At 44.4% G+C, this 22,546-nt stretch overlaps 1 protein-coding gene across 6 annotated transcripts in view; it reads right to left on the bottom strand.

Annotated features, from left to right (window-relative positions):
* PHACTR3 (phosphatase and actin regulator 3) overlaps positions 1–22,546 on the bottom strand; it is a 224,385-nt gene that overhangs the window by 46,183 nt on the left and 155,656 nt on the right. For all 6 annotated transcript variants that reach the window (XM_057529290.1, XM_057529287.1, XM_007185230.3 and 3 more), the window contains one exon: positions 21,740–21,987. In XM_057529290.1, the coding sequence (XP_057385273.1) occupies positions 21,740–21,987 (248 nt within the window). The remainder of the gene's footprint in view (positions 1–21,739; positions 21,988–22,546) is intronic.

Below are 22,546 nucleotides of genomic sequence, written 5' to 3'. Positions count from 1 at the left end.
AGAACCAGACAGTGGACGTAAACTCAATAAAATCAATGATCACGTGAAGTGTAAACAGTCTCAACACCTTAACTAGAGGCAAACATTCTTAGGATGGACAAAAAAGCAAGAGCAAACTACACACTGCCTACAAAACATGCACTTTAAATAAAAAGATGCAAATATTATAGATGAAACGTACAAAGGGAAAACGAGGTACCATTCTAAGATTAATCAAGAGAAAGTTGAAGTAGTCTATTAACATCAGACAAGGGAGATTCCAGACCAAAGGAGTTACTCAGGGATAAAGAGGATCATCCCAAGCGATAGAGGGACAACTTCATTAGGAAGATGCGACAGTCCTAGATATTGATGGCCCTATTAAGAGGGTCAAATATACGAAGCAGAAACTAATAGAACTAAGAGAAGTAGATAAATCTACAGTTATAGTTGGAGATTTCAGACCTCTGTCTAAGTAACTGATAGAACAAGTAGACAGAAAATGTGTAAGGAGGGACACATCCCTGGTGGTCCAATGGGTAAGACTCCGTGCTCCCAATGCAGGGAGCCCGGGTTCGAACCCTGGTCAGGGAACTAGATCCCACATGCATGCCACAACTAAGAGTCTGCAGGCCACAACTAAGAGGTCTGCATGCCGCAACTACAGATCCCGTGTACTGCAACAAAGATCCCACATGCCTCAACAAAGACCCAGCGCAGCCAAAGTAAATAAATAAATAATTATTTAATTTTTTTTAAATGTGGAAGGATACGGAGGATTTGACCAACACTATCAAGAAATCTGATCTGATTAACATTTATGAAAACACTCTAACCCACAACAGAAGAATACACATTCTTTCCAAGAGCACGTGCAATATTTACCAAGACAGACCATACTCTGGGCCATAGAGCAAGTCTCAGTAAAGAGTACTCAAGTCATACAAAGTATATTCTTTGGCCAGAGTGGCATTAAACTGGAAATCAATAACCAAAAGATCTCTAGAAATATACCCAAGTCTTTGGAAACTAAATTTTAAAATTCTGAATAACCTACAGTCCCAAGAAGAAATCAAAAGGGAAATTAGGAAGTATTTTGAAGTAAAAATAAACACAGCATGTAGGAAATTTACAGCATTAAATGCCCAAATTAGAAAAGAGGAAAAGTCTCAAATCAATGACCTCAGATTCCATCTTAAGAAACTAGAAAAAGAGCAAATTAAAACCAAGGAAGTAGAAGAGAAGAAATAATAAAGATCGAAGTAGAAACTGATGAAATAGGAAATAGAAAAACAATAAAGCTAACACTTTGAGAAGAACAATAAAACTGATAAAACTCTAGGCAGACTTATCAGGAGAAGTGGAGAGACGAGAGTGAGAAGAAGAGGGACACACACACACACGTTACCAGTGTCAGGAATTAGAGGTGCAATAACCATCTGCTTCAACACAAACTACCAAGACTCACTTAGGAATAAATATACCAGAATAGACCTATATCTATTAAAGAAATACACTTTCTACTTAAAAACCTTCCCCCATTTAAAAAAAAAATGCCCTGCAGGCCCTGATAGATGCATTGATGGATACTATGAAACAAGTAAGAAGTAAATAATTCCAATTCCATACAAATTATTTCAGAACATTGAAAAGAAGGGTAGACGTTAAAACTCATGCTATGAAGCCAGAATTTGTGACATCAAAACCAGAAAAGATACCTGCAGAAAAGGATACTAAAGATTAATAGCCCTCATGAGCATGGATGTAAAAATCCTAAACAAACTGGTAGCAAATCAAATCCAACAATTTATAAAAACGGTAACACATCATGACCAACTGGGAGGCAAGGTGGTGTATCATTTGAGAAGCAATGAATATCATTTGCCAAATTAACAAGCTTTGAAAAAGAAAACATATATTAGGTCACCCTTCCATTTACGGGGTGCTTGCTGACTCTTATCAGAGCAGGCCGGCCCAGAGGGTTCCGCCCATTCACCTCAATGGTGAGTTAAGGAGAGGTAAGGTTAAGTTCACGGAGGTGGGAGCTGTCCCAGGTCACAGCTGGGAGCAGAGCTCAGGCTGTCTGCCTTCTGGCTCAGAGAAGCGTGATCTCTCACTCAGCTACAAGAACAATGCACACTCATTGCAAACAACCAAAGCACAACAGCAGTATTAAGAGGAAAGGATCCCCTTTCCCCGCCCGCATCTCGCCTCCAGAAGAAACCACTACGGATGTTTTCTGGCACTTGCTTCCAGAACTATTTCTCTACCATTAACCACTGACACTCCCACTTAACTCTTCTGTTTCACAGAAGTGGGATCACACCATGCACAGTACAGCAAAAAGCTGGCTTGCTCACACATCTGCTTCTAAATGAAGGATGGACTGATCCAGCTCTTTCTCTTTTATGGCTGCAAATGATCCCCGAGTGTGGATGCCACGTAATCCCATCACTTGTTGATCCAGCTCCCTGTGAATGGACATCTAGGTTAGTGCTTATTCTTGCTCTTTTCACCAAAGCTTCAGGGACAGCCCTCATTCCTGTATTTCCCTGCACATGGATGAATATTTCCATCAGCTCAATCCCTGGGAAGGGGAGCATACCTGAAGCAAAGCTGCCACGTATTTTAGGTTTAGACAGACGCTCCTTTCCCCCTCCACCCTGGATCGTTGCCTTGCTACTGCTTCCAGAACCACAGTCTTGAGAGGAACTGTAAATGGGGTCGGGTATAAAGAAGAACAGAAGGCTGAGGAGTTAAAAATAAACTCAGCACGAGATCTTTTTTCTCAATTAGTCACACTTTGGAATCTATCCTAAGGACATCGTTACAGAGATGCGCAAAGTCTTAGCTACAAGGATGCGTATACTCCCGCCGTTTTCCCCCTAAACTGCATGCCCAGACTGGCAACTGTGGAATGCAGGGGGCTCGGCCACGTGAGGCTTTGGCATTTGAGTGGGAGGAGGCGGAAGGCATGGGTGCCCCGAGAGAGGAGCAGGGCAGGGATGCCCCCCCCCCCCGGCTGCAGGAGCCCCGTGTGAGGAGCCCTCGCGCCCGCCTCGGCACGAGCAGGGATGCCGTGGGGCCGTCTTTAACCTGCTGTGGATTTTTCATTTCAGACTTCATACTTTTCAATTCTAAAATCTGCATTTGGTTCTCTTTTATAGTTTCTGGTTCTCTGCAAAGATTCTCCATCTGTTCATTCATCCTGTTCTTTAAGACCCTGAACGTGTTCACCACGATGGCAGGTCTGTTTTGGTTTTGAACATGGTCGTCTACCCCATGGCATGCTCCTTACTCCGGAGGCTTGGCCTTCCTGGGGTTTTGAAAGACGGTCCATGGTGCTCTCCGCGGTCTCTCCGCGGTCTGGGCTGCATCCCAGCATCCCTGGCCTCCAGCACCACGCTCCTCCCTTGCTCCTACAGGTGATCTCTGCTAAGTCCTGTGGAATTCTGTCTGCCCTCGGCCAGCTGAATCTCCACGTGAACTTCTTGGGCCCCCTTCACAGACCCCCCCTTTCCAGGACCCTGTCCTATAAACTCCAGCTGCTTCAGCAACACAGAACCGCATCTAGGTCTCCCCATCTTGGCGTGATCACCACTCTGCTTGGAGGCCACCTCCCTGCACCAACCCCCGCCCAGGAAGATGCTCCAGGCAGAAAGCTGGACTATCAGGTGCAGGGCTCACTCTGTGTGTAACCCTGTCTTCCAAGGATAAGAGTGAATTTCAATGTGAATTTCAAATGTGAGCTAGTACTGCAATTTCAGTGGATAATTCTGTGCATCACTATAATTCCACAGCCCCAGAGTTCTCTGGAGTTTGGAGCCTGGAAAAAGCATCGCTGCCTGTCACAAGAGGAAAGAGAGGGTGCCCTGCTGTGTCCAAAGCTGTGTGCAAGGGACAGGGGGTGGAGTCTGGGCCCTGAGTTCAAGCCCAGACCCATCTCATAACAACTACCCACGGAGCCCAAACCAGCCGATTAATCTCCTGGGCCTCAGTCTTGTCATCTGTGAAATGGAGCAATGGAACCCAGCCCAGGTCACATCTCCTGTGTTTCTTCCAAGGTTCATCACCTCAGTCGTCACTGAGGACCTACTATGTGCCGGGCACTGTGTTGAGAATGACACAGAAATGGGCCACAGTGCCTGAGCCAAGGGAACTCAGAATCTGAGACAAGGACAAAGCAAGTCCCCCTGAAACCTGCCCCCTCGCACAGAACAGGAGGTCTCTGTGGTCACCCAGCTGCCACAGCCAAAAGAAAGGATGGGGGCTTCCCTGGTAGCACAGTGGTTGAGAATCTGCCTGCCAATGCAGGGGACACGGGTTCGAGCCCTGGTCTGGGAAGATCCCACATGCCGCGGAGCAACTAGGCCCGTGAGCCACAACTACTGAGCCTGCGCGTCTGGAGCCTGTGCTCCGCAACAAGAGAGGCCACGATAGTGAGAGGCCCGCGCACCGCGATGAAGAGTGGCCCCCGCTTGCCACAACTAGAGAAAGCCCTCGCACAGAAACGAAGATCCAACACAGCCAAAAATAAATAAATAATTTAAAAAAAAAAAAAAAAAAAAGAAAGGATGGCTTTCCAACCAGGGCTGCTACCCTTCCTCTGTGACTTGGAGCGTCTAGGGTCCCATACAATGCAGACCCTGATTCAGAGGGTCAGGGTGGAGCCCAAGACTCTGCATATCTGAGCTCCCAGGGGACCACTGGTGAGGAGGCCGGGGACCCTTCTCTCTGCTCAGCTCCTCCTGTGCAGGGGTTTCTGGGCCACTGTGGTCAGCAGCATAATGGCCCCAAAGATGTCCACGTCCTGTCCCCTGCACAGAGGGACCTCCATCAACACCTGTCCACTGCTGGGTGGTGCTAAGCACGCTGCCCACCTCATCCTGTGTCATCCTCCTGGCGGCTCCCTCAGGCCCTGGAAGACTTCTGCCCCGAGGGTGGCCTCCTGGGCCAGGGCAGGTCGCCCTGCTCCCCATTAGGACAGAGGACTGAGCAGCCAGGGGCAGCCCTTACTGCCCGCTCCAGAAGGGCCTGCGGGACAGTCTCACAGAATTAAGACTTCAGGTTCTTAAAGTAATTCTCCAAGGGAATTGAGATGCCCTGTTTGAGGGGAAACTGAGGCTCCAGGAGAACTGAGAGCCCCAAGGCCGTGCATGCTGGGCCCGAGTGGACAAACTTTTAGGGACAGTGAGGTGCCCTGGAGAGTTTGCTGATGGGTGATCCCTCACGGCTACAGAGCTAGAGAGACCTGCGTTCAAAACGGGCACATGTCCCCCTGCCGCCTTTGCCTTGGTTTCCTCAACTGTGAAAAAGGGGAGAGTGATAGATAGTACGCGTCCTGTCAGGGGATTAGGTGAGAGAACGGGAGGGAAGCTCTCAGGAAAGTACCCAGGTTGAAGCAATAGCACAAAGAAACAGCAGCTCTGCTGTGTCGGATTATCACTGGGCCTACGAGTCCCTCGCACAGATCTGCTGCTTGGTGCTCAGTGAGAACCACCAGACCCTCACAGGGTACCCCGCAAACGGCCCACCAGCTTGTCCCAAAGAGGCCCCTCTTCCGAGCATCCTGCATCCCAGTGGCTCTCTACAGCGCCACCTAGTGTGCATGTGGGGAATGGCCGGTGTCCAGGTAAAGTCAACCCCAGAGCCCCAGGCCAAGCCCAGGCAGTGACCGCTGGTGTTCTGTTCACTCATCCTGCAGTGAGGACAGGTGATCCCTCTCCTCACTTGACTCAAGTGACTCTTCACATCACAGGATTCACCGCAAGGGGCCTTTCAATAACCTTCCACCACATTTAAAATAGGATTCAAATAACATTACACATTTTAGCTTTTACTTTTCACAAGTGGGTCCAGGCGAAAGGATGCCAGAGCCTGCAAAGCGGGCCACCCTTTCTTTCAGTTCAGGAAACACCACAAAGTGCCCGGCCTCACCTCTCCCCACAGCAGTGTTCCTGTGTCATTACATCATGCAGCCCGATGTGTCAGGATTTCTCATCCAGACACGGCCCTCTTCTGCCTCGTTGCCTTGATGCTGACCGGCAGCTTTTAATGTAGCCAGGAACTCCTCCGGTGGCCTAGTTTTTCCTTAGAATCCTTGGGGACCCAGAGCTGGGACATGAAGTACTTGTTGAATAAACAACAAAGCAGATTTTTGTATAAAGCTTTGCGGAAAATTCTAGCTTTTATACCATGGTGGACCTATCAAGGATGAACTTTGGACCAGGTGCACCAGAATCACTGCCCCCCATCTATGCACTTGCCGAAATGCCAATCTCTGGGCCTCACTTTCAGGATTCAGTAGGTCAGGCTGTGGTAGAAAATGAAAATATTAACACAATGGCTATTTCATGTCATCTTTCCTTCATAACTACTTTTGTGTGCATTTTATAATGTTTGCAATACATTAGTATGGTACCGCTCATATATACAGTTTATAAATAAATAAATGAAAATAAATGTAATACATAATGAAATAAATAATGCACAAATATCCAGCGTATACTTTTTTTTTTGCTCCTGGGATGCACCAACAGAAAGCTTTGTGACCCTCTCTTTAGATTGTTGGTTCTAAATGCTCATCTGGTCACAGCCCCACTGAGAATGATTTGCTAGGTCCCTTGTTTTCAGTGTAAAGCTCTGCCCCTGAGTGTCACTAGCTGTGGAACCCCTCTTGGGGGTTCTGTTTAGGTTCAAGATGCCACCCTGTCTGCTTAGGACACAGAGCAGCCCCCGGGGTCCCACTGGGCGAGTCCTCAAAGCAGGTCACACAGCTCTCCAGGACCTCCGTCTCTGACAGGTGATGCAGCTAGGACAGAAGGATCAGGCAGGTGTGGGAGCTGCCCTGAAGCTGTGCAGAGATCACTCCCTCCTATGACCACTGCCAGGGGTGAGCTGCTGGGGTCCCTTCAAGAATCACTGCACTCTTTCGAGCCCTGGTCTGGGAAGATCCCACATGCCGCGGAGAAGCTAGGCCCGTGAGCCACAACTACTGAGCCTGCGCGTCTGGAGCCTGTGCTCCGCAACAAGAGAGGCCGCGATAGTGAGAGGCCCGCGCATCGTGATGAAGAGTGGCCCCTGCTTGCCGCAACTAGAGAAAGCCCTCGCACAGAAATGAAGACCCAACACAGCCAAAAATAAATAATAAATAAATTTTAAAAAAAAATCACTGCACTCAGAATCCCAGGTGTTTATCGCTTATTTACACTCGCCCCCAAACAGATGCAATTTGCCAACAGGAGTGATATTTTTTGCCATTAGCAATATTGACACTTGACACCATGGCTGCAATTCTTAGCCTTCTCAGGTTACCTGGGAAACTGAAAAAAGTGATGGAGAATGAGATTCTCACATCAATGCTATGCTCACACCAACTAAGACCTTCAGAATTGGCCCCCTTCCTGCACACACATGCTGGGCCCCAGGTGGTCCAAGCCAGCTTTAGTTTCCTAGGTGCTCCCACCTCTGCCATGTCTCTGAGACTTTATCCACCTGGCAAACTCTTACTCATTCTTCAAAACCCTATTGAAAACTCCTCTGGTCCTCCTCCTGACATCTGCCCACCACCTAACCTGTTCTTAGCCCAGGCGTCGGCTCCTCTGTTGCAGGCATTGTTGAGTTGCGTTACTCTTGCCTGCCTGTGTGTTTGTAAGACTGAGAACTCCCCAAAGCAGGAATGGGGTCTTTTCCAAAAATGCCTATCCTTACTGATTTGCTAATGATAAAAGTAAGACATGCCCATTAAATCCAAAGTAAGCATAAGACATGGCAAGAACTAGAGCAGAAATCAGGGAAATTAAAAATAGGACATCAACAGAGAAAAACCAACAAAACCAAAAGCTGGTTCTTTGAAAAGATCAATAAAATCAATAAGTATCTAGCCAGACCAAGAGAAAAAGATAAAGGATACTAATTGCTAATATCAGAAATAAAAGAGGGAACATTAGTATAGGTAATATGGATGTTTAAAGGATATTAAAGGAATACTATGAACAACTCTGTGCCCACAAATTGGATAACCTAGATGAAATGGACGAATTCCTTGAAAAAACACAATCTGCCAAAACTCACACAGGAAATAGATGATCTGAACAAGCCTCTACTAAATAACCTGAATCAATCATTAATAATCGTCTAAAACAGAAAGCACCAGGCCCTGATGGGTTGACTGGTGAATTCTACCAAACTTTTAAGGAAGAAATTATATCAGTTCTCTACAATCTCATTCAAAGGACAGAAGCAGAGGGAATCTTCCTCACTCATTCTATGAGGCCAGCGTTACCCTAACACCAAAACCAGACAAAGACAGTACAAGAACAAAGATCAGTATCTCTCAGGAACACAGATGCAAAAATCCTTAAAAGATTAGCAAATCGAATCCAAAAATGTATAAAGAATCATACACCACAACCAAGTGGGATTTATACCAGGTATGCAAGGCTGGTACAGCATTTGAAAGCGAATTAACATAATCCATCACATCAACAGGCTAAAAAGGAACAATCACATGATCATATCAACTGATGCAGAAAAAGCATTTGACACGTCCAACAACCATTTATGACTTAAAAAACTCAGTCAAGAGTGATGTCAGCAGGGAATTCCCTGGCTGTCCAGTGGTTAGGACTTTGCACTTTCACTGCCAAGGGCCTGGGTTCAATTCCTGGCTGGGGAATGACGTCAGCAGCATGGTGGATGAGACGCCCCTTTGCCTCTCCTCTTCAATCTACAACCACAGCTAAACAAAGCTGCCTCTGCCCACCATGTCAGGACACCAGAGAATTCCATACATCTGTGCATCTGAAGGTGTGTGGACTGGATCACACAGAGGCGGCGGAACCTGGGGGACAGCAAAGGTGGTACCTGTGACCCTGGAATCCCAGCCCCAGTAGCCAAGCCCACAACCCCAGAGAACTCAGTTGCATCAGAGGAGACAGTGCACACAACTCCAGCCTCCTGGCCACAGTGGTGTCCACGGCCACAGGGGAACACGTGGCAGTGGAGGCAGGGCCTGTGATCCATCCCTCCAGTCACAGAGGTGCCCATAAATCTGGCCCCCTCCCTGCCTGCAGCAGCAATACCCATAAACCCCAAAACCCAGGACACGACAAAGGCACTCACGACCCTGGCTTCCCCTACCACAGTGGAGCCTGCAACTCAGGAGACCCCAGACACAGTGGAAGTGCCCATCATCCCAGTGTCCCAGGTGGTGACCAGCAGCAGCAAGGCACCAATGACCCCAGATACACAAGCAGGGACAACAAGGGCACCCAGTGGAGGGTGGAAAGTGCTGATTCTCAAAGGTGATCTCAGGTAAAAGAAACCAAAAACATGTGCTATAGCACGACCTACTGGAAAAGAAAAGAAAGGCCTCTAATTTTCAACCTGTTGAATTGTTAGAATCAAGTTAAAAAAGAAAAAAAAAAAGCTTTACCTAAAGAAAAAAGGTGTTTACTAGTTCAAATGCAACAGCAGAGGGACAACTCATCAAGTGCCAGGAAGAACCACAGTAACATTGTACCACAAAAAGAAAATGACAATTCTCCAGAAACCAAACTTAAAGTCATGGAATATTATGATCTCACTGATAGAGAATTCAAAAAAGCTGTCATGAAAAAACACAATGAGCTACAAGCAAGCTCAGAAAGGCAGTTCAGTGAGCTCAGGAATAAAATGAAAGAACAGAAGGAATATTTTACCAAAGAGACTGAAACTCTAAAAAAGAACCAAACGGAAATTATGGAGCTGAAGAAGTCAATAAACAAGATGGAGAACACAATGAAAAGCACTGGAAATAGAGCAGACCACATGGAAGAGAGAATTAGTGAACTTGGAGATGGAAATCTAGAAATGATTCAGGTAGAAGAAGAGAGAGAATTAATATCTTAAAAAATGAGGAAATTCTATGAAAACAAAATGACTCTTTTAGGAAGGACAACATTAGGATAGTGGGTATCCCAGAGGGAGAAAAGAAGGAGAGGGGAATAGAGATATTATTTTCAAAAAATAATAGCTGAGAACACCCCAAGCCTGGGGAAGGAACTGGATATACAAGTCCATGAATCTAAAGGAACACCTAATTACCTCAGAAAAGACCTTCTTTCTCTAAGACACATTATATTAAAACTGTCAAAAGTCAATAACAAAGAAAGAATTTTAAAGGTAGCCAAAGGAAAAAAAATGATAACCTACAAAGAAACTCCCATTAAGCTACCAGCAGATTTCCCAGCAGGAACTCTATAGGCCAACAGACAGTGGAATGACATTCTCAAAATACTGAAAGAACTGTCACCCAAGAATACTCTATCCAGCGAAGTTATCATTCAGATACGAAAGAGAAATAAAGGCTTTCCCAGACAAACAAAAGCTGAAGGAGTTAGACCTGTACTAGACCTGCCTTACAAGAAATATTGAAAGGAACTCTTCTACCTGATACAAAAAGGCAAAAGTACACAAATCTTTGAGTAAGGTGCTAACAGACAGAATCAGAAATTGCAACTATATATCAGAATAGGTTTTTAAATACTTATTATAGTATAAAGGTTAAAGAGGAAAAAAGCAGTAAAAATAACTATACTACCTTCAATTTGGTAAGAAACTCACAACATAAAGGATAATTTGAGACAATAAAAACATAAAACAGGAAGAGGAAAAGGATGGAAACCATATAGGCAAATGAAGATAAGAGGCTATCAGCGGAAAAAGGACTATTTTATCTATGATATGCTTTATACAAACATCATGGTAAGCACAAAACACAGATCTAGAGCAGAGACACAAAGCATAAAAAAAGAGGAAACTGAAAAAATATCATAGAACATCACCAAGCTGAAATAACAGAAACACAGGGAAAAAGGAACAATGGCGATATAGAGCTACCAGAAAACAAAAGATAAAATGGCAGTACTAAGTCCTCATCTCTCAATAATCACCCTAAATATAAATGGATTGAACTCACCAATCAAAAGGCACAGAGCAGCTAGCTGGATAAAAAATAAGACCCAACTATATGCTGCTTCCAGGAGACCCACACCAGCTCTAAAGACAAACATAGGCTCAAAGAGAGGGTATGGAAGATGATACTACAAGCAAATAGCAGCTGAAAAGAAAGTGGATGTAGCCATACTTATATCAGACAAAATAGACTTCAAGCCAAAAAAGGTAACAAGAGACAAAGATGGACATTATATAATGATAAAGCGGACAATTCATCAAGAAGACATAACAGTTATTAACATACATGCATCTAACACAGTAGCACCAAAATATATAAAGCAATTATTAACAGGACTAAAGGAAGAAACTGACAACAACAACACAATAATAGTTAACCCCATACTTACATCTATGGATAGATCATCCAGACAGAAAGTCAATAAGCAAACAGTGGCCTTAAATGAAACATTAGACCAGATGGATTTTATAAACTTGTACAGAACATTCCATCCAAATGCAGTAGAATACACATTCTTCTCAAGTGCAGATGAAACATTCTCAAGGATAGACCATGTACTGGGACACAAAACAAAGCTCAGTAAATTTAAGAAGACTGAAACCATATCAAACATCTCTTCCGAACACAACGGTATGAAACTAAAACTCAACTACAAGAAGAAAACAGGAAAAATCACAAATATGTGGAGACTGAACAACACGCTACTGAACAACTATTGGGTCAACAAAAAAACATCAAAAAAGAAATTAAAATTATCTAAAGACAAATGAAAATATGGCATACTGAAATCTATGGGATGCAGCAAAAGTGGTACTAAGAGGGAAGTTTATAGCAATACAGGCCTACCTCAAGAAACATGGAAAATCTCAAATAAACAATCTAATCTTGCACACCTAAAGGAACTAGAAAAAGAAGAACAAAGCCCAAAGTCAGTAGAAGGAAGGAAATAATAAAAATCAGAACAGAAATTAAAAAAATAAAATAGAGACTAAAAAGACGATAGAAAAGATCAATGAAACTAAGAGTTGGCTCTTTGAAAAGATAACTTGACAAACCTTTGGAAAGAATCACTAAGAAAAAAGAAGACTCTGATAAATAAACTCAGAAATGAAAGAGGAGAAATAATGAAAGTCACAGAAATGCAAAGGATTACAAGGATTATAAGAGAATAGCTGTACTCCCAACAAACTGGGCAACCTAGAAGAAATGAGCAAATTCTTAGAATCATGAAAACTTCCAAGGCTGAATCATGAAGAAACAGAAAATCTAGAAAGGCTGATCACTAGTAAGAAGATTGAAAGAGTAATAAAAAAAAAACTTCTCCAAAAACAAAAGTCCAGGGCCAGACAGCTTCACAGGTGAATCTTACCAAACATTCAAAGATTTAATATCTATCCTTCTCAAACTCATCCAGAAAGTTGAAGAAAATGGAACACTTCCTAACTCATTTTAAGAGGTCAGCATCATCCTGATACCAAAACCAGACAAAGACAACACAAAAAAAGAAAACTACAGGCCAATATTTCTGATGAACATAAACGCAAAAATCCTCAACAAGATATTAGCAAACTGAACATGTGTGCTACCTTAAAAGGATCATACACCATGATCAAGTGGGGTTTACTCTAGGGATGCAAGGATGGTTCAACATCCACAAATCAATCAATATGATACACCACACTAACAAAATGAAGGATAAAAATCATATGATCATCTCAGTAGATGCAGAAAAAAGCATATGACAAGATTCAACAGCTATTTATGAGAAAAACTCTCAAAAAATGGGTATATGAGGAATATGCCTCAACCTAATAAAGGCCACATATGACAAACAAACCCACAGCTAACATTATACTCAATAGTGGAAAACTGAAAATTATCCCTCTAAGATCAGGAAGAAGGCAAGGGTGCCCACTCTCACCACTCTTGTTCAATGTAGTATTGAAAGTCCTAGCCAGAGAAATTATGCAAGAAAAAGAAATGAAAGACATCCAAATTGGAAAGGAAGAAGTAAAATTGTCACTGTCTGCAGACAACATAATTTTTATGTATAGAAAATCCCAAAGACTCCACCAAAAAACTACTCAAAATAATGATTACAGTAAAGTTGCAGGGTACAAAAACAATATATGAAAATCCACTGCATTCCTATAAACTAACAATAAGCTAGCATAAAGTAAAATTAACAATTCTATTTACAATTGGTACCAAAAAAGGAGTAATTTTAATCAAGAAGGTGAAAGACTCGTACACTGAAAAATATAAGACATTGTTGAAATAAACTGAAGATACAAAGAAACAGAAAGATACTCTGTGTCTTCATTGGATTAAAAGAATTAACATTGGTAAAAAGTCCACATTACCTAAAGCAATCTACAGAGTCAATGCAATCCCTATCAAAATCCCAACGACATTTTTCACAGAAATAGAACAAAAAATTCTAAAATTTATATGGAAGCACAAAAGACCACAAATACCCAAAGCAATCCTGAGAGAAAACAACAAATCTTGAGGTATCACATGCCCTGATTTCGAACTATATTACAAAAGCTGTAGTAATCAAAACAGCATGGAATTGGCAGAAAAACAGATACATAGATCAAAAAAGAACAGAATTGAGATCTTAGAAATAAACCCACATATATATGGACAAATAATTTACAACAAAAGAGCAAAGAACATACTACAGAGAAAGGATAGTATCTTCAATAAATGGTGCTGAGAAAACTGGATAGATAGATAAGAAACTAGACCACTGTCTCACACCATACACAAAAATTAACTCAAAATGGATTAAAGACTTGAATGTAAGACCTGAAACCATAAAACTCCTAGAAGAAAACATAGGCAGGATGCTCTTTTTACATCAGTCTTAGCAATATCTATGTATGTCTCCTCAAGCAAAGGAAACAAAAGCAAAAATAAACAAATAGGATTGCATCAAACTAAAAAAGCTTCTGCACAGCAAAGGAAGCCATCAACAAAACTAAAAGACAACCTACCTGATGGGAGAAGATATTTGCAAATCATATATCCAATAAGGGGTTAATATCCAAAATATATGAAGAACTCATACAACTCAACAACTCCAAAACACAAAATCTGATTGAAAAGTGGGCAGAAGATCTGAACAGACATTTTTCAAAAAAAGACATACAGATGGCCAACAGGCACATGAAAAGATGTTCAACATCACTAATTATTAGGGAAATGCAAATCAGAACTACAGTGAAATATCACTTCATGTCTGTTAGAATGGCTATTATCAGAAAAGCAAGAAATAACAAGGGTTGGAGAGGATGTGGAGAAAAGGGAACCTTTATACACAGTTGCTGAGAATGTAAGTTGGTGCAGCCACTATGGAAAACAAAATGGAGATTCCTCAAAAAAAATAAGAATAGAATTACCATACAATCCAGCTATTCCACATCTGGTTATTTATCTGAAGAATACAAAAACACTAATTCAAAAGGATATATGCACTCCTATGTTCATCACAGTATGATTTACAACAGCCAAGAGATATGGAAACAACCTAACTGCCCATCAAGAGATGAAGGGATAAAGAAGTTGTGTACATACATACATGCACACACACAACAGAATACTACTCAGTCATAAAAAAGATAAAATCCTGCCATTCGCAACAGCATGAATGGACCTGTAGGATATTATGCTAAGTGAGACAAGTCTGACAGAGAAAGACAAACACCAAATGAAATTACTCACGTGTGCAATATAAAAAACAAACAAATAAATAAACCAAACCAAACCAAAATGTAGATACAGAGAACAGAGTAGTGGTTACCAGAGGGAAACAAGGGGGAAGGCAAAATGGACAAAGGGGGTCAACTGCATGATAATGGATTGAAACTCAGTTTGGGGTGGTGAGCACAGTGTAGTGTATGCAGAAGTAAAAATATAGTGTTGTACACATGAAACTCATATAATGTTATAAACCAACATTACCGCAATTAAGAAAGCCACATCAGTAAACTTAATAAAGAGGAACTTCTTCAACTTGATAAAGAATATCTACAAAAACCGAGAGCTAACAACATCCTTAATGGTGAGAAACTCAAAGCTTTCCCACTAAGATCAGGAACAAAGCAAGATGTCTTTTCCATCATTCCTTTTCAATATCACACTGGAATAGGAGCTAATGCAAAAAGAGAAGAAAAGGAAATAAAAGGTACACAGAGTGAGAAGACATAAAACTGTCTTTGTTTTCTGATGACACAATTATCTATGTAGAAAATCCAAAAGAATCAATGAAAAACTCCTGGAACTAATCAGTGATTGTAGCAAGGTTGCAGGATACAAGGTTAATATACAAAAGTCAATTGCTTTCCATTATACCAACAATGAACAAGTGGAATTTGAAATTAAAAACATAATGCCATTATGTTAACACCCCCCAAAATGAAACAGTTATGTATAAATCCAACAAAATATATACAAGATCTATACGAGGAAAACTACAAAACTCTAATGAACAAAATCAAAGAAGAACCAAATAAATGGAGAGATATTCCATGTTCGTGGACAGTAAGACTGAATATTGTCAAGACGTCAGTTTTTCCTAATGTGATCTATAGGTTCAATGCAATCCCAATCCAAATCCCAACAAGGTATTTTGTGGATACTGGCAGACATTCTAAAGTTTATACGGATAGGCAAAAGACTAAGAATAGCCAACACAATGTTGGAGAACAAAGTTGGAAGACTGACACTATTCGACTTAGTTTATAGTGTGGTATTGGTGAAAGAATAGACAAATACATCAATAGAACAAAATAGTGAGTTCAGAAATAGACCCCCACATAAATACAGTTAACTGATCTTTGACGAAGGAGCAAAAGCAATACAATGAAGCAATGATAATCTTTGCACAAATGGTGCTGGAACAATTGGACATCAACATGCAAAAGAATAAAAATTAAAAATGAATCTAGACACAGAACTTTCACCTTTCACAAAAATTAACTCAAAATGGACCACAGACCGAAATGCAAAACACAACACCCTAAAAGTTCTAGATCACCTAGGAGGAAACCTAAGTGACCTTATGTATGGTAATGACTTTTAGATACAAGACGAAAGGCACACTCCAAGGAAGAAACAATTGATAAGCTGGAGTTTATTAAGTTAAAACTTCTGTTCTGTTAAAGACAATGTTGAGAGTATAAGGAGAAGAGTCATGGACCGGGAATAAATATTTGCAAAAGACACGTCTGATAAAGGAATGTCATCCAAAATATACAAAAAACGCTTAAAACTCAACAATAAAAAACCAAATCACCCAATTAAAAAATGGTATTTATCCAAAGGAGTTGAAAACTTATACCCACACAAAAACCTGCACATGGATGTTTATAACAGCTTTAGTCATAGTTGCCAAAACTTAGAAACAACCAAGACTTCCTTCAGTAGGTGAAGGGATAAATAAACTGGGATACAGCCAGACAGTGGAATATTATTCTGCATTAAAAAGAAACGAGGGGGTGGGGGAGGAGAGAAACAGGTGAGGGAGATTAAGAGGCACAAACTTCCAGTTAAAAAATAAATGAGCCATGGGTAGAAAATGTACAGTGTGGGGAATACAGCCAATAATTACGTGATATCTTCATATGGTGACAGATGGTAACTAGATTTATAATAGAGATCATTTTGAAATGTATAGAAATATTGAATCACTATGTTGTATACCAGGAATTAATGTAGTGTTGTAGGTCAACTATACTTCAAAAACAAACTCATAGAAAAAAGAGATCTGATTAGTGGTTACCAGAGGTGGGAGATGGAAGCAGGGGGAATTGGATGAAGGTGGTCAAAAGGTATAAACTGCCAGTTATAAGATAAATAAGTACTAGGGATGTAATGTACAACATGATAAATATGATAAATATAATTAACACTGATGTATGTTATATATGAAAGTTACTCAAAAGAGTAAATCCTAAGAGTTCTCATCACAAGGAAAAAATATTCTATTTCTTTAATTTTGTATCTATATGAGATGATGGATGTCTATTAAACTTACTGTGGCGTTTCAGGATGTATGTAAGTGAAAACCATTACGCTGTATACACCTTCAATTTACACAGCATTACGTGTCATTTATATCTCAACAAAACTGGAAGAAAAAATAAAAATAAGAAAAAAAAATTAAATATCATCTAGCCATAAAATGGCAAGGCAGAAACATAAATGTATATTATTAAGTGAAAGAAGCCAATCTGAAAAGACTACCTACTATATTATTCCAAATACGACCTTCTGGAAAAGACAAAACTATGGAGACAGTAAAAAAAGATCAGTGGTTGCCAGGGGTTGGGGGGAGGGAGGGATGAACAGGCAGAGCACAGAGGATTTTCAGGGCAGTGGAACTCCTCCATATGATACTGTAAGGCTGGACACGTCATTATGCATTTGTCCAAACCCATAGAACATACAACACCAAGAATAAACTCTAACATAAGTTATCGACTTTGGGTGACCGTATGCCAGTGCAGGTTCATCAGTTGTAACAAATGCACCATCTGGAGGGGATGTTGTTAATGGAGGGCGCTGTGCAGGTACGGGGCAGGGGAATACGGGAAAAGTCTATATTTCTTCTTAATTTGCTGTGAACCTAAAATTGCTCTAAAAAACAAAATCTTTTTAAAAAATCACCTTTGATGGACTTGAGAATGTCCCCAATTACCTGGCGCTGACTGCACATGCCCACAAAGGTACCGTGTGCGTGGACACACATGCGTGCAAGCCTATGTGGGAGCATAAACACACCACACGAGGCACAAACACAACAGCCTGGAATGCATCTTTGTGTTGATCGAGACATCGTATGTGCCCTGCACGGAAATCCAACGGCCAGACCCAGACTAAAGCAAATACATCTTTCACTCCAACTGGATCCAGCAGGACGGTCTTCTAGCTGATTCAGGGGCAGGTCTGCCTCGGATGGGGCCTCCACCACCTCCAGAAATTAAACCCTAATGTAGCTACTACTAGAGAATTCAGGCTGGCAAGATGTTTGATAACAAACACTTCCTGGGGTGTTCACGCTGGATGAGATGCCACCTGCAAAGGTTCCATCGACAGTGAGTTATGAGGATAAATAAATAAATACCAGTGCAGTTTCTATGGTTAATAATTGATGAGGTCCCTGCCTGGCGCTTTTCTGCTTCTGCACGACAGAGATCTACAAATGACACACCAGCCGTGACGCTGGGAGCGGGGTTTGAACTCGAGAGAAGGAAATAAAAGCTGATCTTTGCCACTGTCCTACCAGGCCAAGCAGAATACGTTTATGGGCCTTTCCCACTATGAACCACTTTCCCCCAAAAGTAAGATTTATCGACTTCTCCCAGAACTGATATTGAATTTTTTTTCCTCCAAGCATGTTGCCCCAGAGATTCGTAACTTTGAGGGAGTTGCAAACACACATGAGAATATGATAAAGGCAAAGAATCCACTTTCTGCCCTGGATCTCAGGGGTTCAGGGACCCCGGATTGTGTACCGTGGCCTCAACTGCAGATGTCAGGGGTCAGTGTGTGGGCGTCGGGAGTCCCCATCTGCCTCACTGTGTGCAATGGGCCCGGCCCTCCACAGGATGCTCTTAGGGTTGGATGTGAGCCCTTGACCTTGAGCCGCAGACAACGGTGCCCACAGAAGGCCCAAGAGGGGTGGCTTTACCTGGGTTTGCAAACAGTCAGTGCACTCCTTCCTGAGCACAGCCTGGTGGGATCCTGGGCATGTTAACAACAGCAGAGTTTCTAGAATGAGTTCCACCCTCCCTCTTCCTGTCACCACAGTCAAACGCCAAGTTCAGTTAAGGACGCCGGTTTGAGAAGACAAATAACAAGAGACTCAGGTTTGCCCCACGTCCTGGAAGAAACCTCGGAGGTGGCGAAATGGCTGATCTGCCACGTGAGCCTACAGACACCATCTCCTTTCATCCCGACACCCCATCATTCACTGACATTTATTGTGTGCGTAGGGACTGGCAGAGGAGTCACTTGTTTATGCCTGCCGGCTTCCTGGAGGAAGCGGTGTTTTAAACCCCGTGCAGCCGCACACACCTCCTGCGTGGTGAGCACGGGAGCCCTGTGGTCAGGGCGTGTAAGAAGCAGGGAGGGGGCGTGGCTGGGTCCCAGGGGGCGTGGGGAGGAGACAAGCCCGGGGGACAGGGACAGGCCACGCAGGTCCTGGTGAGGTCAGGGCGTTAAACCCCTCGGAAGCCACTGGAGGGATGTGAGCAAGGGGTGACGTTCCCTGACGTCTGCCTGCGTGGAGGGGCTAGAACAGAGGAGATGGCGCAGGCAGGGAGCCTCGGGGGAGGCTGAGCGCAGCAGAGGAGGACTGGCCCGACGTCTTCAAGGAGGAGCCATTTGCGTGTCAGGTGCGAAGTCCAGAGAGCGGCAAGGTGGCCCCAGGCCACAGAAGGTCAGAGGCCCTGCTCACAGGGACAGGGAACGGTCTCGGTTTGGAGGCAAAGATCAAGAGCTCAGATCCAAAGATGTCAGGTCAGCCACACCTCCGAGACCCCAGGGGGACACGCTGAGTGAACAGGGCAACCCCTCGGAGCTCGGGCCACGTGGGCTGGAGGACCTGTCAGATTGGCAGATGGTATTTAAAGCCACTCATCCCGCAGCTACTCACTGACTCCTACTTAGAACCAGGCACATGGGGACGAGGGGGCACTAGCCCACGTGGGACAGTAGTCAAACACATACATTAGGTAATCAGTAGTAATTGAATAATTGATAGACTTGTGGGGAGACAGACAACAGTCAGATAAGGACAAAAATCAGGGTAAAATTGCAACTGTGTCAAGCTCTGAAGGAAGGTTCACAGTGTTGTCATCAGAGCAGGGGAGGAGAAGGTTTGACCTGATCAGTGAGGGGTCGGGGGGCGAGGCAGGCAGGGACCCACTCAGGCCGCAGGGACAGTACCCCAGCTCCTTCCCTCGGCAGGTCTCGTCTGAGGCACGTGGAATGGTCCCACTGCTGAGGACCCGGGCATGGGGTTGGGGTAAAAAAGGTCCCAGGGGCCACCTTGGCTCAACGAGAAAAGGAACATGCTACACCATCAGGGGTGACTGTGTTGGGCAGAACCCCAAAGATTGGTGCACCTGGAACCTGGGAATGTGACCTTATTTGGGAAAAAAAAAAAAAGACGTAATCTGCTTTTGCAGATGTAATTAAGGTAGGGATCTCAAAATGAGGAGATCATCCCAGATTATCCAGATGGGCCCTAACACCAATGACGAGTGTCCTTATAAGAGAAGGAGAGGACACGGAAGGGCTGATGTGAAGACGGAGGCAGAGATCAGAGCGAAGCGGCCACAAGGCAAGGACCCCTGGAGCCCCCAGCAGCTGGAAGAGGCAGGAAGGCCCCTCGCCTAGAGCCAGAGGGAGTGCGGTCCAGCAAGCAGAAGCCAGGGAGGCTCCAGACACCCGACAAGGCCCAGGGCAGCACCACCACAGAGAACTGTCCAGCCCCCAATGTCACTGGGGCCGAGGCTGAAGGACCTGCTCCAGCCCTGATCCCTGTCTACGCCAGCCATTCTCGGATGTGTCCCATGTCACCCCATCCGGCAGGATGCTGACGGGTGTTTAGGGAAAGGGTCCCAGGGTCAGATAAGTTTGGGAAACATCACAAGCTTCAGCCTCTCCTTAGATGTCCAGGGCCCTATGGCTGTGAATTTCTGCCACGAAGACCCCAGTTCGACTGTCTGTCAGCCTCTTCCAACCTCATGGGTGCCGTGTCACCCCGCACGTACCACAGCACATGCTACTGAAGTGCTTCACTAGACCAGCGTGGAAAAGGCCCGGAGGTATGCAAGGTCACAGGAGGGGGTGACAGCCAAGGCCAGTGTCCAGCCCTGGGCTCCTGGTCTGTCCACCTGGTCACGGTTCCCCCTGCCTGTACCCACTTAGTACCAGCCAGCTCAGGTTCAATGCCAGCCCCTTCCCGACTCTCCACCAACACCAGACCAGGTCCCCAGTGGCTCCACCCAGAGCTCTGCCTGTGGCAGTGATGGTCACCCTGAGATCCTTTCAGGAAGAACAACAACCCCTCACTTAGGAACAATAATCCTCCCCAAAGGCCTTACAGCCATGTCCACCCTTGACCCTCCTACAAGAGACAAAGCTCAGCACAGCCCGCACCAGGACTGAGCACCGTTTTACCTTCATCATGAGGGGTCTAGAGTGCGCTGTCTCTCTGAGCCCCTAGATCTTCAAGGGTAAGACAGAGCAAATACTCTGACCTTCAGAACATGTTGTGAGGACAGACACAGACCTCCAAGGGCCTCGTGAACATGTGGTCCTGAACAAACAGATGCTGCCGGGCTTATAGTATTTCTGAGATGACCGCTGGCATCAGCCCCTCTCTCCTTCCCTCCCTCCCACTTCCATCTCATCTCGCTTTCCTATTAACATTTTCTGCTACATTTTCCAAACGCTGGCCATCCGAGTGCCACCGACATCACCTCCTGCCGTGTCATGCCAAGCAGTGATGCGCTCAGTCACTTACTGAGCCACTTTTGTTTTTCCAATACACGTGAAAATGAATATGCAACTGGCAAAATAAAACAAACTCACTCAGGTCCCTCCGAACTGTGCCCTGAGCCTGCCCGCAGGCAGCCTGCTCATGAAACAAGGAGAGGAGGGTATCTCTCTCCATCACTCCCCTGCCCCCTCTGTGCTGGCGGCAGAAGTGCCCCCTCGAAGGCGGGCTGGGGTGCGTGCCTCTGGTGGGAGGTTCCCACCCCGCGGGATCCACCCTCCGCTCACCAGAGATGATGGAGTCATTCAGGGCCTCTTCGTCTTGATACAAAAGCAGGTCATCCTTGAGTTCGGAGTTCATGATCAAGTTCTCCTTGTTCTCCTCGGACTCCTTAGCCACGGTCCACTTGCCGTCCGAGGCTCCATCAAAGCTCCAAGCCTCCTCCCGCTCCTTGCCCCGCTCCACACTGCACGTCCTCGACAGGCGGACGTCCACGCGTTTCTTCGGGGACCCCTTACTGTCCCTGCCTTGGAAACTGAACCAGAAAGGCAGTTCGTGTTATACGTTGTCCAGCTGCACCTGGAAACCCTGCAAAGTCGACTTGAAGACTTACAATGGGCGTTGCAAAGACGACCCCCAAGTATGTGCAGCCGATACACAGGACAAGAAGTGCCAGAGGCACACACGGCTTTGAGCCCAAGGCAAATGGCTGCTTGGAACGTGCTGTTCTGAATGTCACAGACATGCATGTAATAAAACCCGCCAAGACTTAGAGCAGCAAACACTCAAATCAAGGATTTCCTCAGAACTGAGCAGGGCATTTTAGCTGTCCAATATTTCTGCCAAGCCACACATGCATTCCATTGTCTGTTTTGCCCTTCGATGACTCACTTGTCCTCAGTCTACGAGGCATATGAGACCAAGAATAAGAGTCAGCGTCCGAGCAGGCTTACTTGTGCTCTTGCCTGATGAAAACGGGAAGCTGTCAGAGTCCCGGGACAAGGTAACGGCTACTTCTCCCTCTCGATTCTCCCCCGGGATGCTCCCACCCAACCCTGGATCCCTGGATCCTCCGGGGGAAACGCAGGGACTTT

The sequence above is a fragment of the Balaenoptera acutorostrata genome, chromosome 15 (assembly GCF_949987535.1).
Source record: "Balaenoptera acutorostrata chromosome 15, mBalAcu1.1, whole genome shotgun sequence".
Lineage (NCBI taxonomy): Eukaryota > Metazoa > Chordata > Mammalia > Artiodactyla > Balaenopteridae > Balaenoptera > Balaenoptera acutorostrata.
Note: the sequence above shows the minus strand (reverse complement) of the source record. Positions and strands in the feature narration are given on the sequence as shown.